This window comes from Oncorhynchus keta, chromosome 29 (genome assembly GCF_023373465.1).
Source record: "Oncorhynchus keta strain PuntledgeMale-10-30-2019 chromosome 29, Oket_V2, whole genome shotgun sequence".
In the NCBI taxonomy this organism is placed as follows: Eukaryota; Metazoa; Chordata; class Actinopteri; order Salmoniformes; family Salmonidae; genus Oncorhynchus; species Oncorhynchus keta.
Window position 1 is genome coordinate 6022072 of NC_068449.1, and position 18390 is coordinate 6040461.

The 18390-nt window shown below is 40.2% G+C and overlaps 1 protein-coding gene and 1 long non-coding RNA gene across 6 annotated transcripts in view; both read left to right on the forward strand.

Moving 5' to 3' along the window:
* LOC118370612 (ena/VASP-like protein) overlaps window positions 1–18390 on the forward strand; it is an 89136-nt gene that overhangs the window by 62781 nt on the left and 7965 nt on the right. For all 5 annotated transcript variants that reach the window (XM_052485828.1, XM_052485827.1, XM_052485825.1 and 2 more), the window contains 9 exons: window positions 1680–1750; window positions 3993–4853; window positions 6116–6369; window positions 7059–7162; window positions 7442–7469; window positions 7698–7728; window positions 7866–7926; window positions 10034–10091; window positions 10179–10236. In XM_052485828.1, coding sequence (XP_052341788.1) covers window positions 1680–1750; window positions 3993–4853; window positions 6116–6369; window positions 7059–7162; window positions 7442–7469; window positions 7698–7728; window positions 7866–7926; window positions 10034–10091; window positions 10179–10236 — 1526 coding nt within the window. The remainder of the gene's footprint in view (window positions 1–1679; window positions 1751–3992; window positions 4854–6115; window positions 6370–7058; window positions 7163–7441; window positions 7470–7697; window positions 7729–7865; window positions 7927–10033; window positions 10092–10178; window positions 10237–18390) is intronic.
* On the forward strand, window positions 11557–13141 carry LOC127913554 (uncharacterized). Its single transcript, XR_008085962.1, has 4 exons — window positions 11557–11712; window positions 12141–12265; window positions 12446–12571; window positions 13056–13141. It is a non-coding gene; the product is annotated as an uncharacterized LOC127913554 (long non-coding RNA).

The window sequence follows — 18390 nt, forward strand, 5'->3', positions numbered from 1 at the left end:
CTAACCACTAGGCTACCTGCCGCCTCTACATTCTAACCACCAGGCTACCTGCCACCTCTACATTCTAACCACTAGGCTACCTGCCGCCTCCACATTATAACCACCAGGCTACCTGCCGCCTCTACATTCTAACCACTAGGCTACCTGCCGCCTCCACATTATAACCACCAGGCTACCTGCCGCCTCTACATTCTAACCACCAGGCTACCTGCCGCCTCTACATTCTAACCACTAGGCTACCTGCCGCCTCCACATTCTAACCACCAGGCTACCTGCCGCCTCTACATTCTAACCACCAGGCTACCTGCCGCCTCTACATTCTAACCACTAGGCTACCTGCCGCCTCCACATTATAACCACCAGGCTACCTGCCGCCTCCACATTCTAACCACTAGGCTACCTGCCGCCTCTACATTCTAACCACCAGGCTACCTGCCGCCTCTACATTCTAACCACTAGGCTACCTGCCGCCTCCACATTCTAACCACCAGGCTACCTGCCGCCTCTACATTCTAACCACCAGGCTACCTGCCGCCTCCACATTCTAACCACTAGGCTACCTGCCGCCTCCACATTATAACCACCAGGCTACCTGCCGCCTCTACATTCTAACCACTAGGCTACCTGCCGCCTCCACATTCTAACCACCAGGCTACCTGCCGCCTCTACATTCTAACCACTAGGCTACCTGCCGCCTCCACATTCTAACCACCAGGCTACCTGCCGCCTCTACATTCTAACCACCAGGCTACCTGCCGCCACATTCTAACCACTAGGCTACCTGCCGCCTCCACATTCTAACCACTAGGCTACCTGCCGTCTCTACATTCTAACCACTAGGCTACCTGCCGCCTCTACATTCTAACCACTGAGGCTACCTGCCGCCTCCACATTCTAACCACCAGGCTACCTGCTGCCTCTACATTCTAACCACTAGGCTACCTGCCGCCTCCACATTATAACCACCAGGCTACCTGCCGCCTCTACATTCTAACCACTAGGCTACCTGCCGCCTCCACATTATAACCACCAGGCTACCTGCCGCCTCTACATTCTAACCACTAGGCTACCTGCCGCCTCCACATTATAACCACCAGGCTACCTGCCGCCTCTTTGATCTTGCCTTGGGATCTTTTTTTATAAGTGTTGCCGGTACTCAAGCAGTAGAAAATTAGATGTAATGTCAATCAGAAATGTATTAAATTGGCACAGATTGAAAGACTGTCTATAGAGAGGGGCTACAGGGAGAGGCTATATAGAGTCTACAGGGAGAGGCTACAGGGAGAGGCTATATAGAGTCTACAGGGAGAGGCTATAGAGAGGGGCTACAGGGAGAGTCTACAGAGAGAGGCTGGGAGAGGCTATAGAGTCTACAGGGAGAGGCTACAGGGAGAGGCTATATAGAGTCTAGGGAGAGGCTACAGGGAGAGGCTATAGAGAGTCTACAGAGAGAGGCTACAGGGAGAGGCTATATAGAGTCTATACAGGGAGAGGGCTAGAGAGTCTACAGGGAGAGGCTACAGGGAGAGGCTATAGAGAGTCTACAGAGAGAGTCTACAGGGAGAGGCTATAGAGAGGGGCTACAGGGAGAGGCTACAGGGAGAGGCTATATAGAGTCTACAGGGAGAGGCTACAGGGAGAGTCTATAACATGGGTCTGTGCCCTCTGTATATCTGCAGGCAAATGATGGAGCCGCATCAGATGCAGGGAGTGGTCCACAAAGAGAGAGAGCGACGGACGTCTGGCTCAGGTAAGTCCGGCAGACGTACTATGGACAGACACTACTACTACAATGCCGGGTCTGTCAAAACACAAGCCAAAATACGTTTCGTCCATGTCAATACACCATCTCACAGATGACGTCTCAGGATGCTATTCTCTCCATGGGGATAGCATGGCAATCATGGTAACCAAACAACCCAGTGTAGCGCATGTTGGTTGTGTTCATTAGGGACCAAATGGAAGGAACCTGACTGAAACAAGGAGGGACTACCTGAACTTGGCCAATAAGATACGCTCTTTATTGTTTTCGGTTGCAAAACGTTTTGCTACAGTGTGCTCTAATGACCACAACCAAAGCTAAAGCGCTAGCTCGGACACATCTGTGTTTGTGTTGAATCCCCCTCCCTCCTCCCCTCCGTTTACTCATGCTTATCCATATACAAACATTCCCCAGCGCCATAGAGACACTCATTCTGCAAGCGTGCTACTGGCAGCTGGGTGACAATGGGATATGCTGCTTTCCTGAGAGTTTGGTCATGTTGGATTCGGCTTCTTTTTATTCTCTGTGATTTTGTTCTCAGTTTCTGATTTATCATTTTTGTTCTCAGTTTTGATTTATCATCTTTGTTCTCAGTTTCTGATTTATCATCTTTGTTCTCAGTTTCCGATTTATCATCTTTGTTCTCAGTTTCCGATTTATCATCTTTGTTCTCAGTTTCTGATTTATCATCTTTGTTCTCAGTTTTTTTGTCATTTTGTTCCCAGTTTCTGTGGCGTCCCCTCCTCCTCTGTCTCTGTGTCCCTTTTCCTCTGTGGTGTCCCCCTCTCCTCTGTCCTGTCCCCCCCTCTCTGTCATGTCCCCTCCCCCCCTCCTCTGTGGTGCCCCCTGCCCTCTCTGGTGTCCCTCCCCCCTCTCTCTGGTGTCCCCCCCTCCTCCTCTGTGGTGTCCCCCCTCCTCTGTCCCCCCTCCTCCTCTGTCGTGTCCCCCTCCTCCTCTATGGTGTCCCCCCTCTGTGGTTTCCCCTCCTCTGTCATGTCCCCCCCTCCTCTGTCGTGTCCCCCCTTCTCTCTGTCGTGTCCCCTCCCCTCCTCCTCTGTGGTGCCCCCTCCTCTGCCCCCTCCCCCCCCTCCTCTGGTGTCCCTCCCCTCCTCTCTGGTGTCCCTCCCCTCCTCTGTGGTGTTTCCCCCCTCCTCCTCTGTGGTGTACCCCCCTCCTCCTCTGTGGTGTCCCCCCTCCTCTGTGGTGTCCCCCTCCTCCTCTGTGGTGTCCCCCCCTCCTCTGTGGTGCCTCCCCTCTTCTGTGGTGTCCCCTCCTCCTCTGTGGTGCCCCCCACCCCCTCCTCCTGGTGTCTCCCCCTGTGGCTCCCCCTCCTCCTCTGTGGTGCCCCCCACCCCCTCCTCCTCTGTGGTGTCCCCTCTTCCTCTGTGGTGTCCCCCCTCCTCTGTGGTGTCCCATCCTCCTCTTTGGTGTCCCGCTCTCCTCTGTGGTGTCCCACCTCTCCTCCTCTGTGGTGTCCCCTCCTCCTCTGCGGTGCCCCTCCTCCTCTGTGGTGCCCCCCTCTCTGGTGCCCCCCACCTCTGTCATGTCTCCTCCTCTGTGGTGTCCCCCTCTGTGGTGTCTCCCCCTCTGTGGTGCCCCCACCCTCCTCTGTGGTGCTCCTCTGTGGTGCCCCCCTCCTCTATGGTGTCTCCCCTCCTCTGTGGTGTCCCCCCCCTCTGTGGTGTCCCCCCTCCTCTGTGGTGCCCCTCCTCCTCTGTGGTGTCCCCCCCCTCTGTGGTGTCCCCCCCCCTCTGTGGTGTCCCCCCTCCTCTGTGGTGTCCCCCCTCCCCTCTGTGGTGTCCCCTCCTCTATGGTGTCTCCCTCCTCTGTGGTGTCCCCAACCCTCTGTGGTGTCTCCCTCCTCTGTGGTGCCTCCCCTCCCCTCTGTGGTTCCCCCTCCTCTGTGGTGTCCCCCCCCTCCTCTGTGGTGTCCCCCCCCTCTGTGGTGTCCCCCAACCCCTGTGGTTCCCCCCCTCCTCTGTGGTGTCCCCCTCCCTCTGTGGTGTCCCCCTCCTCCTCTGTGGTGTCCCCCCTCCTCTGTGGTGCCTCCCTCCTCTGTGGTGCCCCCCTCCTCTGTGGTGCCCCCCCTCTCCTGGTGCCCCCAGCCTCCTCTGTGGTGCCCCCCTCCCTGTGGTGCCTCCTCCTCTGTGGTGCCCCCCACCCCCTCCTCCTCTGTGGTTCCCCCCCCCCTCCTCTGTGGTGTCTCCCCCTCCTCTGTGGTGTGTTATAGTTGTTTCCACCCTCCAATATAAGGTGTCCTCCCCTCCCTCTCACCCCTCCAACACCCCTCTTGAGTATAGACACTATCGGGCCGCCACACTGCCGCCCTCCTATGCCCGAGTGGCCTCCAACTCCTCCCCTTCCTCCTCTTCCTCTTCCTCCTCCCAGGAGAGAGAGGTGGCGGGTGGACGGGCTGGCGACAACTCTCCCCATCTCTCCCAGCTCTCCACCTCCCTGGTCTCGGCCTTCTCCCCCGTGCAGCCAGGGGTGCCCACAGCCCTGACCCGGCAGGTGCGCCAGATCCCCCTCTCTCCCCCCACGGTGCGGGCTCTCCACCACACCAAGTCCCTCCACCAGGGTGACCCCCAGCAGGACCCTGTGCTGCTCCCCAAACACGGCACCTGGTCCACCTCCCACACCCACATATATGGCCCTGTGCACATGCCCCCCGTGCCCCAGCCTGTCCTCCCAGTTGCCCTCCCTCTGCCGCCCCGCCACAGCCGGGTCAAGCCCCACCCCCTGGACCAGGCCGGCCAACCCCATATCCCGCCCCACCTCCCCCATGCCAATGGCCAATCAGAGGACTATTATAACCTCGCTCAGCAGCAACAGCAGCAGCTAGGTTACTGCGAGGCTACCTCCTTGCCCCCTCTGATTGGTCAGTCTGCGCAGGGCCCCGTCCCCGTCTCCTCCAACCAACCCCAGTACCCCTTCTCATTCCACCCCCAGCCACAGATATCCCATGCCACGCCCCCACCACCACCAGCAACCCAGCAATTCTCTCCCCCCTCATACACCCCAGCCCCATCAGAGTGGGGTTCACCCAACCAGACACCCTCTCCCGTCTCTCAGGCTGCCACGGCAACCTGCAGTAAGTACATGCAGAGCTCAAAGGCAAGGCACTTGGACAACAATGGGGGGACTCCACTGGCTAATGTGGATGGAAGTATATACCTATTATGAATCCAATAACAGTCCCCATATTCAGCCATCAGCTACACTAACAGTCCCCATATTCAGCCATCTGCTACAATAACAGTCCCCATATTCAGCCATCAGCTACAATAACAGTCCCCATATTCAGCCATCTGCTACACTAACAGTCCCCATATTCAGCCATCTGCTACAATAACAGTCCCCATATTCAGCCATCAGCTACAATAACAGTCCCCATATTCAGCCATCTGCTACAATAACAGTCCCCATATTCAGCCATCAGCTACACTAACAGTCCCCATATTCAGCCATCTGCTACAATAACAGTCCCCATATTCAGCCATCAGCTACAATAACAGACCCATATTCAGCCATCTGCTACAATAACAGTCCCCATATTCAGCCATCAGCTACAATAACAGACCCATATTCAGCCATCAGCTACAATAACAGACCCATATTCAGCCATCTGCTACAATAACAGTCCCCATATTCAGCCATCTGCTACAATAACAGACCCATATTCAGCCATCTGCTACAATAACAGACCCATATTCAGCCATCTGCTACAATAACAGTCCCCATATTCAGCCATCAGCTACAATAACAGACCCATATTCAGCCATCTGCTACAATAACAGTCCCCATATTCAGCCATCAGCTACAATAACAGACCCATATTCAGCCATCTGCTACAATAACAGTCCCCATATTCAGCCATCTGCTACAATAACAGTCCCATATTCAGCCATCTGCTACAATAACAGTCCCCATATTCAGCCATCAGCTACAATAACAGACCCATATTCAGCCATCTGCTACAATAACAGTCCCCATATTCAGCCATCTGCTACAATAACAGTCCCCATATTCAGCCATCTGCTACAATAACAGACCCATATTCAGCCATCAGCTACAATAACAGACCCATATTCAGCCATCAGCTACAATAACAGACCCATATTCAGCCATCTGCTACAATAACAGTACCCATATTCAGCCATCTGCTACAATAACAGTCCCCATATTCAGCCATCTGCTACAATAACAGTCCCCATAACCACTACTGTAGTTTGCTTTTTGATTCACTTTAAATCCAATGGCTCTTATCTGAGGACTATTTATCCAGTAAGTGCTTGCCAGCAGTGTTAGCCAAGGAGGAGTCTGAACCTATGCTGTCTATTGGTTTCTTCCCAGGTCCGGTTTCTCTCCCTGCCGTGCTCGCTGTGGCCCCACCGGTGGCTCCCCCTGCCCCTATGGCACCTATGGCCCCCCCTCCTCCACCGGGCCCCCCGCCTCCGGCCACAGTGCCACCACCCATGCCCCCCCCACTACCGGTTGGTGGAGGGCATGGAGGGCCTCATTTAGAGGGGGCAGGGAACGAGCTGGCACAGCCACTCTCAGGTCTGGCTGCTGCCCTGGCTGGAGCCAAACTCCGCAAAGTTGCAAGGGTTAGTATCTCAGCTTAGACTCGGATCGTGGTGAGTAGAACTAAAACATGTTGAAACAGGGAGGTACTACCTGAACATGTCCAATAAGAAACATTCATTTTTGCTTCCCTTTCCAATACATTTTATTTATTTTAATTTTACCCCTTTTTCATGGTATCCAATTGTTTAGCAGCTAATATCTTGTATCATTGCTACAACTCCCGTACGGGCTCAGGAGAGACGAAGGTTGAAAGTCCTCTGATACACAACCAATCACTGCTTCTTAACACAGCGCGCATCCAACCCGGAAGCCAGCCGCACCTGGCAACCTGGGTTAGCGCGCACTGCGCCCGGACCGCCACAGGAGTCGCTGGTGCGCAATGAGACAAGGATTTCCCTACCGGCCAAACCCTCCCTAACCCGGACAATGCTCGGTCAATTGTGCGTCGCCCCACAGACCTCCCGGTTACGACAGGGCCTGGGCGCGAACCCAGGGTCGCTGCAGTACAGCGCCCTTAACCACTGCGCCACCCAGGAGGCCCCTTTCCAATACATTTTAAAATGTTTTTATTATGATGTACCCCCTGAACAAGACCACTCATATCTATGTGAAAACTGCTTGGACATTCAAACCATTGCATATACACATTACCTGTTGGTTGGCTTCTATAAAGAGGGAACTTATATGGTGGCCATTGTTGTGTCCTTAGGATGAGAACAGTCCACCAGGAACAAGTGTAGCCAAGAACGATGGCAACCGCTCCAGTGGAGGGGAGGGGCTAATGCAGGAAATGAACGCCCTTCTAGCGCGCAGGTGAGAGGAACACAACTGTGCGTGAAGGAACGATAAAATTGAATTGAATTGAACTGCAAATCCCTATCCTAACGATCACAGCACAAGACCTGTGTATCATTTTGATAAAGAATATTCTGGAGTTGAGGATTTGAATTGAAGATTATCACAAAGATGGTATAACTTGATGTGATAGGCTACTAGCCTGTGAAGTACACTAGTGATTTGCAACATGACTGGAGTTGTCTTCTCCATTAGCTTTGTATCATCTCTAATTGCCTGAATTTGCTTTTCCTGCAGACGGAAAGCCTCAGAGAAACCTGAAGAGGTAATTCACTTGATCATATTTGAAAAATATCCATTTGAAAGTTTAACTGGGTGGGTCTATCCAGCTACAATAATTGCATCTAAAGATGATTGCACACACACACACACACACACACACACACACACACACACACACACACACACACACACACACACACACACACACACACACACACACACACACACACACACACACACACACATCATCCATTTTGATTTTCCATTACAGGAGGATCCCAAGCCAGGGCAGAACTCCACAGGTAAACACACTCTTGCCTCCACATTTTTCTAACCATTATCTTTGTTATTGGCTGCATGGAGCCGGGGTCCTTTATAAAGTGAGTCTCTTATAATTGTGATGCTCTCGCTTGCTTTTTCTCTATCACTTTCTCTCTAGATGCGGGGAAGAATCCATGGGACCGAGCCAACTCTGTAGACAAGGCCTCACTGGTATCAAGGTGAACATCATCTGTTTTTGTATTTGTTATGGATCCCCATTAGCTATCCCCATTAGCTACCCTTCCTAGATGCTACCAAACTTAAAAAATAAAGATTTCGGCCTGGATTCAATCCGATTGCAACCTTTTCGGTTGTTGCAGTTGTCACAGAGATCGCATTCAAAGTAAACAATTCAAATGTCGGCTCAATTTAACATGACCTTTATTAAGGCCTTGATTCTTTCACTGTCTGGATTTAAACCTGGCCATTAGTGGCAAATGAGAAGGGATGTAAGGGGTATATGGGATATATATTTACTAATCTGAGGTATGGTAACTGTTAATCCTGGTTCTAGATCAGTTTGTGTAGTTTAGCCAACTCCTATAGCAGTTGTTTGCTAAAAAGCACAAACTGATCTGGGACCAGGCTAACACTACTATTAAATATTGGGGATATATTGAGAGGTTCATATTACACATCATAGTACAAAGCATTCTGTTCTCTGAGATGAGGAAATATATTTTCTAGAAGTAAAGTCATGGCTGTTTGGCTTATCAACCCTGTTGTCATTGATGATTGTATTCAACTACAAGCTGGGTCGTTCCACCACGACTTCTGCATCCCTTTTGGTATTTAAAGTACAAATTGTGCACCAATATTGAATTGTAAAAGCCTGTTATATTAAATTAATTCCTAATGGTGAGCTGCTTCTACTCTTTTTGGACATTTTCTGGGGGAAAACTGAGCGGGTCGAGCATAACCCAAAGAGGCTAGAAATGTTTACCTAAACAAATCATTTTGGGGGTGAAGCTTGCGTTCAATTGCCTTTCCCTGTTGCACACAAGCTTCCATTCCCCCCTGTCAAAAAGGAGATTTATGGATGATTTAATATTCCATCCTGTTACTTTATTTGGCACTTGCTATAGTCATTTATTTTTACTTTGAGATGGGAAAACTTGTTTTTAGGAAGTTGACCATGTTCTCTTTATGACATAATGTTAAAATAAATCGTTTTTCCTTCACCAAATTACACTACCCAAAAGGCGCTCAATTGGTTGGGAAACCAGAAAGAGCAATGGCCATTTGGTGAGAAGATAAAGGCTTGGCAAATGAATCATGGACATAGTTAAATACAGAGATAAAGCAAAGCCCATATATATATTTTAGTGTATCAGCCTAATCAGGGGAAAACAAACCGTGGGAGTGTTTGCTTATTGCATTGAGGAAGCTTGTGATACAGTAAATTTAACAGCTTAATGGCAGTAGTAAACAGTGAATGGATGGCTGCCTGACATTGTGAACCCCACCATGTAATATAGATAAGATTTTATCTTTATTTAACCAGGCAAGTCAGTTAAGAACAAATTCTTATTTTCAATGATGGCCTAGGAACAGTGGGTTAACTGCCTATTCAGGGGCAGAACGACAGATTTGTACCTTGTCAGCTCAGGGGTTTGAACTTGCAACCTTCCGGTTACTAGTTCAACGCTCTAACCACTAGGCTACCCTGCCACCCCAGGGTCACGGGCGTCTAATTGTCACGGGCGTCGTAAGAAGTGGACCAAGGTGCAGCGTAGTGAGCGTACATATTCCTTTTTATTAGACTGTCGCCAACAAAAACAATACAAAACGACCGTGACACTTAACAGGGCAATGATGCCTCTAACAAAGTTAACTACCCAGATTGAAAGGAGGGAAAAAGGGGCTACCTAAGTATGATTCCGAATCAGAGACAACGATAGACAGCTGTCCCTGATTGAGAACCATACCCGGCCAAAACATAGAAATAAAGAAACATAGAAAACAAAACATAGAATGCCCATATCACACCCTGACCTACCCAAATAGAGAAATGAAACGTCTCTCTAAGGTCAGGGCGTGACAGTAATAATCAATCATGAAGGTTGATGTCACTGTCATTAGCTGGAGAAAACATAACTATCTATTTTATATATAAAAAAATAAAAAAATATATACTTTATGTACTGTATATTATATATAAAAAAACATGTACTTTATGTACTGTATATTTTGGGTAATTTACTCTGAAAGTTCTAACTAACTAACTAACTAATTTCTATTTATCGATAATTTAAAATCATCCCTGTTGTTTATGTGGCTTTGCAGGGTGCGACCCGTGGGCAGCACGAGTGAGGGAGACCTAGACTTCGACAGGATGAAGCAGGTATGAAACTGTTCTTCAATTGTTCATGGCAGAAAGGTATTGTGGAAGAAACAGAACATGTAAAAAGTTTTTCTTTAACCCCCACAGGAAATCTTGGATGAAGTTGTACGTGAATTGCAGAAGGTGAAAGATGAGATCATTAATGGTAGGCGACAGTGGTAACGCATTGGGTTGTTACTCAAAAAAAAGCACATACTGCTTCAGTGTGAAATTAACCTGCAAACCAACTAAGGTCATTCTTATTCATTTTTTATACACTTTCTATAGTCCAATTTAGTTTCAGTTAGGTCAAACAAAGGTATCCTAATTAACAAAGGTATCGTAATTAACAAAGGTATCGTAATTAACAAAGGTATCCTAATTAACAAAGGTATCCTAATTAACAAAGCTATCCTAATTATCAAAGGTATCCTAATTAACAAAGCTATCCTAATTAACAAGGGTATCCTAATTAACAAAGCTATCCTAATTAACAAAGGTATCATAATTAACAAAGGTATCAAACCAACAAAGGTATCCTAATTAACAAAGCTATCCTAATTAACAAAGGTATCCTAATTAACAAAGGTATCAAAACAACAAAGGTATCCTAATTAACAAAGGTATCATAATTAACAAAGGTATCATAATTAACAAAGGTATCAAACCAACAAAGGTATCCTAATTAACAAAGGTATCCTAATTAACACAGCTATCCTAATTAACAAAGGTATCCTAATTAACAAAGCTATCCTAATTAACAAAGGTATCCTAATTAACAAAGTATCCTATCCTATTAACAAAGGTATCCTAATTAACAAAGCTATCCTAATTAACAAAGCTATCCTAATTAACAAAGGTATCCTAATTAACAAAGCTATCCTAATTAACAAAGCTATCCTAATTAACAAAGGTATCCTAATTAACAAAGCTATCCTAATTAACAAAAAACAAAGGTATCCTAATTAACAAAGCTATCCTAATTAACAAAGCTATCCTAATTAACAAAGCTATCCTAATTAACAAAGGTATCCTAATTAACAAAGGTATCAAAACAACAAAGCTATCCTAATTAACAAAGGTATCCTAATTAACAAAGCTATCCTAATTAACAAAGCTATCCTAATTAACAAAGGTATCAAATTAACAAAGCTATCCTAATTAACAAAGCTATCCTAATTAACAAAGGTATCCTAATTAACAAAGCTATCCTAATTAACAAAGCTATCCTAATTAACAAAATTAACAAAGCTATCCTAATTAACAAAGGTATCCTAATTAACAAAGCTATCCTAATTAACAAAGGTATCCTAATTAACAAAGGTATCAAATTAACAAAGGTATCCTAATTAACAAAGCTATAATTAACAAAGCTATCCTAATTAACAAAGGTATCCTAATTAACAAAGCTATCCTAATTAACAAAGCTATCCTAATTAACAAAGGTATCCTAATTAACAAAGCTATCCTAATTAACAAAGGTATCATAATTAACAAAGGTATCAAACCAACAAAGGTATCCTAATTAACAAAGCTATCCTAATTAAAAAAGCTATCCTAATTAACAAAGGTATCCTAATTAACAAAGCTATCCTAATTAACAAAGCTATCCTAATTAACAAAGGTATCATAATTAACAAAGGTATCAAACCAACAAAGCTATCCTAATTAAAAAAGCTATCCTAATTAACAAAGGTATCCTAATTAACAAAGCTATCCTAATTAAAAAAGCTATCCTAATTAACAAAGGTATCCTAATTAACAAAGCTATCCTAATTAACAAAGCTATCATAATTAACAAAGCTATCAAATTAACAAAGTATCCTAATTAACAAAGCTATCCTAATTAACAAAGCTATCCTAATTAACAAAGGTATCATAATTAACAAAGGTATCAAACCAACAAAGCTATCCTAATTAAAAAAGCTATCCTAATTAACAAAGGTATCCTAATTAACAAAGCTATCCTAATTAAAAAAGCTATCCTAATTAACAAAGGTATCCTAATTAACAAAGGTATCCTAATTAACAAAGGTATCATAATTAACAAAGGTATCATAATTCACAAAGGTATCAAACCAACAAAGCTATCCTAATTAACAAAGCTATCCTAATTAACAAAGCTATCCTAATTATCAAAGGTATCCTAATTAACAAAGGTATCCTAATTAACAAAGCTATCCTAATTAACAAAGGTATCCTAATTAACAAAGGTATCCTAATTAACAAAGCTATCCTAATTAACAAAGGTATCCTAATTAACAAAGGTATCCTAATTAACAAAGCTATCCTAATTAACAAAGGTATCCTAATTAACAAAGCTATCCTAATTAACAAAGCTATCCTAATTAACAAAGGTATCCTAATTAACAAAGGTATCCTAATTAACAAAGGTATCCTAATTAACAAAGCTATCCTAATTAACAAAGGTATCCTAATTAACAAAGCTATCCTAATTAACAAAGCTATCCTAATTATCAAAGGTATCCTAATTAACAAAGGTATCCTAATTAACAAAGGTATCCTAATTAACAAAGGTATCCTAATTAACAAAGGTATCATAATTAACAAAGGTATCATAATTAACAAAGGTATCCTAATTAACAAAGGTATCGTAATTAACAAAGGTATCATAATTAACAAAGGTATCCTAATTAACAAAGCTATCCTAATTAACAAAGCTATCCTAATTAACAAAGGTATCCTAATTAACAAAGCTATCATAATTAACAAAGCTATCCTAATTAACAAAGGTATCCTAATTAACAAAGGTATCCTAAATTAACAAAGGTATCCTAATTAACAAAGGTATCCTAATTAACAAAGGTATCCTAATTAACAAAGCTATCCTAATTAACAAAGGTATCCTAATTAACAAAGGTATCAATTAACAAAGGTATCATAATTAACAAAGGTATCCTAATTAACAAAGGTATCCTAATTAACAAAGGTATCAAATTAACAAAGCTATCCTAATTAACAAAGGTTTCATAATTAACAAAGGTTTCCTAATTAACAAAGGTATCCTAATTAACAAATGTATCATAATTAACAAAGGTATCATAATTAACAAAGGTATCCTAATTAACAAAGGTATCGTAATTAACAAAGGTATCATAATTAACAAAGGTATCAAACCAACAAAGCTATCCTAATTAACAAAGCTATCCTAATTAACAAAGGTATCCTAATTAACAAAGCTATCCTAATTAACAAAGCTATCCTAATTATCAAAGGTATCCTAATTAACAAAGCTATCCTAATTAACAAAGCTATCCTAATTAACAAAGGTATCATAATTAACAAAGGTATCCTAATTAACAAAGGTATCCTAATTAACAAAGGTATCCTAATTAACAAAGGTATCCTAATTAACAAAGGTATCCTAATTAACAAAGGTATCCTAATTAACAAAGCTATCCTAATTAACAAAGCTAGCTATCCTAATTAACAAAGGTATCCTAATTAACAAAGGTATCCTAATTAACAAAGCTATCATAATTAACAAAGGTATCCTAATTAACAAAGGTATCCTAATTAACAAAGGTATCCTAATTAACAAAGCTATCCTAATTAACAAAGCTATCCTAATTAACAAAGGTATCCTAATTAACAAAGCTATCCTAATTAACAAAGCTATCCTAATTAACAAAGCTATCCTAATTAACAAAGGTATCCTAATTAACAAAGCTATCCTAATTAACAAAGGTATCCTAATTAACAAAGGTATCATAATTAACAAAGCTATCCTAATTAACAAAGGTATCCTAATTAACAAAGGTATCCTAATTAACAAAGGTATCCTAATTAACAAAGCTATCCTAATTAACAAAGGTATCCTAATTAACAAAGCTATCCTAATTAACAAAGGTATCCTAATTAACAAAAACCAACAAAGGTATCCTAATTAACAAAGGTACAAAAGAAAGCTATCCTAATTAACAAAGGTATCCTAATTAACAAAGCTATCCTAATTAACAAAGGTATCCTAATTAACAAAGGTATCAAATTAACAAAGCTATCCTAATTAACAAAGCTATCCTAATTAACAAAGGTATCATAATTAACAAAACCAACAAAGGTATCCTAATTAACAAAGCTATCCTAATTAACAAAGGTATCCTAATTAACAAAGGTATCCTAATTAACAAAGCTATCCTAATTAACAAAGCTATCCTAATTAACAAAGGTATCCTAATTAACAAAGCTATCCTAATTAACAAAGGTATCCTAATTAACAAAGCTATCCTAATTAACAAAGGTATCCTAATTAACAAAGGTATCAAAACAACAAAGCTATCCTAATTAACAAAGGTATCATAATTAACAAAGGTATCCTAATTAACAAAGCTATCCTAATTAACAAAGCTATCCTAATTAACAAAGGTATCCTAATTAACAAAGCTATCCTAATTAACAAAGGTATCCTAATTAACAAAGCTATCCTAATTAACAAAGGTATCCTAATTAACAAAGGTATCCTAATTAACAAAGGTATCCTAATTAACAAAGCTATCCTAATTAACAAAGCTATCCTAATTAACAAAAGGTATCATAATTAACAAAGGTATCCTAATTAACAAAGCTATCCTAATTAACAAAGGGTATCCTAATTAACAAAGCTATCCTAATTAACAAAGGTATCAAACCAACAAAGGTATCCTAATTAACAAAGCTATCCTAATTAACAAAGCTATCCTAATTAACAAAGGTATCCTAATTAACAAAGCTATCCTAATTAACAAAGCTATCCTAATTAACAAAGGTATCCTAATTAACAAAGGTATCCTAATTAACAAAGGTATCAAATTAACAAAGGTATCATAATTAACAAAGGTATCCTAATTAACAAAGCTATCAATTAACAAAGCTATCCTAATTAACAAAGGTATCCTAATTAACAAAGCTATCCTAATTAACAAAGGTATCAAATTAAAGGTATCCTAATTAACAAAGCTATCCTAATTAACAAAGGTATCCTAATTAACAAAGATATCCTAATTAACAAAGCTATCAAAACAACAAAGGTATCCTAATTAACAAAGGTATCCTAATTAACAAAGCTATCCTAATTAACAAAGGTATCCTAATTAACAAAGGTATCCTAATTAACAAAGCTATCCTAATTAACAAAGCTATCCTAATTAACAAAGGTATCCTAATTAACAAAGCTATCCTAATTAACAAAGGTATCCTAATTAACAAAGGTATCAAACCAACAAAGCTATCCTAATTAACAAAGCTATCCTAATTAACAAAGGTATCATAATTAACAAAGGTATCAAACCAACAAAGGTATCCTAATTAACAAAGCTATCCTAATTAACAAAGGTATCCTAATTAAAAAAGCTATCCTAATTAACATAGGTATCCTAATTAAAAAAGCTATCCTAATTAACAAAAAACAAAGCTATCCTTAATTAAACAAAAAGCTATCCTAATAAAGAAAGCTATCCTAATTAACAAAGCTATCCTAATTAACAAAGCTATCCTAATTAACAAAGGTATCCTAATTAACAAAGGTATCCTAATTAACAAAGCTATCCTAATTAACAAAGGTATCCTAATTAACAAAGGTATCATAATTAACAAAGGTATCAAACCAACAAAGGTATCCTAATTAACAAAGCTATCCTAATTAACAAAGCTATCAAAACAACAAAGCTATCCTAATTAACAAAGGTATCCTAATTAACAAAGCTATCCTAATTAACAAAGCTATCAAAACAACAAAGGTATCCTAATTAACAAAGCTATCCTAATTAACAAAGCTATCCTAATTAACAAAGGTATCCTAATTAACAAAGATATCCTAATTAACAAAGCTATCAAAACAACAAAGGTATCCTAATTAACAAAGGTATCCTAATTAACAAAGCTATCCTAATTAAAAAAGCTATGCTAATTAACAAAGCTATCCTAATTAACAAAGCTATCCTAATTAACAAAGGTATCTATCAAAGCTAATTAACAAAGGTATCCTAATATCAAACAACAAAGCTATCCTAATTAACAAAGCTATCCTAATTAACAAAGGTATCCTAATTAACAAAGGTATCCTAATTAACAAAGGTATCCTAATTAACAAAGCTATCCTAATTAACAAAGGTATCCTAAACAAAGGTATCCTAATTAACAAAGCTATCCTAATTAACAAAGATATCCTAATTAACAAAGCTATCCTAATTAACAAAGCTATCCTAATTAACAAAGCTATCCTAATTAACAAAGGTATCCTAATTAACAAAGCTATCCTAATTAACAAAAAGCTATCCTAATTAACAAAGCTATCCTAATTAACAAAGCTATCCTAATTAACAACGCTATCCTAATTAACAAAGGTATCCTAATTAACAAAAGCTATCCAATTAAGGCTATCCTAATTAACAAAGCTATCCTAATTAACAAAGGTATCCTAATTAACAAAGGTATCCTAATTAACAAAGGTATCCTAATTAACAAAGCTATCCTAATTAACAAAGGTATCCTAATTAACAAAGGTATCAAATTAACAAAGGTATCCTAATTAACAAAGGTATCCTAATTAACAAAGCTAAGCTATCCTAATTAACAAAGGTATCCTAATTAAAAAAGCTATCCTAATTAACAAAGCTATCCTAATTAACAAAGGTATCCTAATTAACAAAGGTATCAAACCAACAAAGGTATCCTAATTAACAAAGCTATCCTAATTAACAAAGGTATCCTAATTAACAAAGGTATCCTAATTAACAAAGGTATCCTAATTAACAAAGCTATCCTAATTAACAAAGGTATCAAACCAACAAAGGTATCCTAATTAACAAAGCTATCCTAATTAACAAAGCTATCCTAATTAACAAAGGTATCCTAATTAACAAAGCTATCCTAATTAACAAAGGTATCAAACCAACAAAGCTATCCTAATTAACAAAGCTATCCTAATTAACAAAGGTATCATAATTAACAAAGGTATCAAACCAACAAAGGTATCCTAATTAACAAAGCTATCCTAATTAACAAAGGTATCCTAATTAAAAAAGCTATCCTAATTAACATAGGTATCCTAATTAAAAAAGCTATCAAAACAACAAAGATATCCTAATTAACAAAGCTATCCTAATTAACAAAGCTATCCTAATTAACAAAGGTATCCTAATTAACAAAGCTATCCTAATTAACAAAGCTAACCTAATTAACAAAGGTATCCTAATGAACAAAGGTATCCTAACAACAAAGGTATCCTAATTAACAAAGGTATCAAACCAACAAAGGTATCCTAATTAACAAAGCTATCCTAATTAACAAATCTAACCTAATTAACAAAGCTATCCTAATTAAAAAAGCTATCCTAATTAACAAAGCTATCCTAATTAACAAAGCTATCCTAATTAACAAAGGTATCAAACCAACAAAGGTATCCTAATTAACAAAGCTATCCTAATTAACAAAGGTATCCTAATTAACAAAGGTATCCTAATTAACAAAGGGTATCCTAATTAACAAAGGTATCCTAATTAACAAAGGTATCAAACCAACAAAGGTATCCTAATTAACAAAGCTATCCTAATTAACAAAGCTATCCTAATTAACAAAGCTATCCTAATTAACAAAGCTATCCTAATTAAAGCTTCCTAATTAACAAAGCTATCCTAATTAACAAAGGTATCAAATTAACAAAGGTATCAAACCAACAAAGGTATCCTAATTAACAAAGCTATCCAAAGGTAAATTAACAAAGGTATCAAACCAACAAAATTAAAACAAAAAGGTATCAATTAACAAAGGTATCAAAACAACAAAGGTATCCTAATTAACAAAGGTATCAACAACAAAGGTATCCTAATTAACAAAGGTATCAAACCAACAAAGGTATCAAACAACAAAGGTATCCTAATTAACAAAGCTATCCTAATTAACAAAGGTATCCTAATTAACAAAGGTATCAAAACAACAAAGCTATCCTAATTAACAAAGGTATCATAATTAACAAAGGTATCCTAATTAACAAAGCTATCCTAATTAACAAAGCTATCCTAATTAACAAAGCTATCCTAATTAACAAAGCTATCCTAATTAACAAAGGTATCCTAATTAACAAAGCTATCCTAATTAACAAAGGTATCCTAATTAACAAAGCTATCCTAATTAACAAAGCTATCCTAATTAACAAAGGTATCCTAATTAACAAAGCTATCCTAATTAACAAAGCTATCCTAATTAACAAAGCTATCCTAATTAACAAAGCTATCCTAATTAACAAAGCTATCCTAATTAACAAAGGTATCAAAACAACAAAGGTATCCTAATTAACAAAGGTATCCTAATTAACAAAGGTATC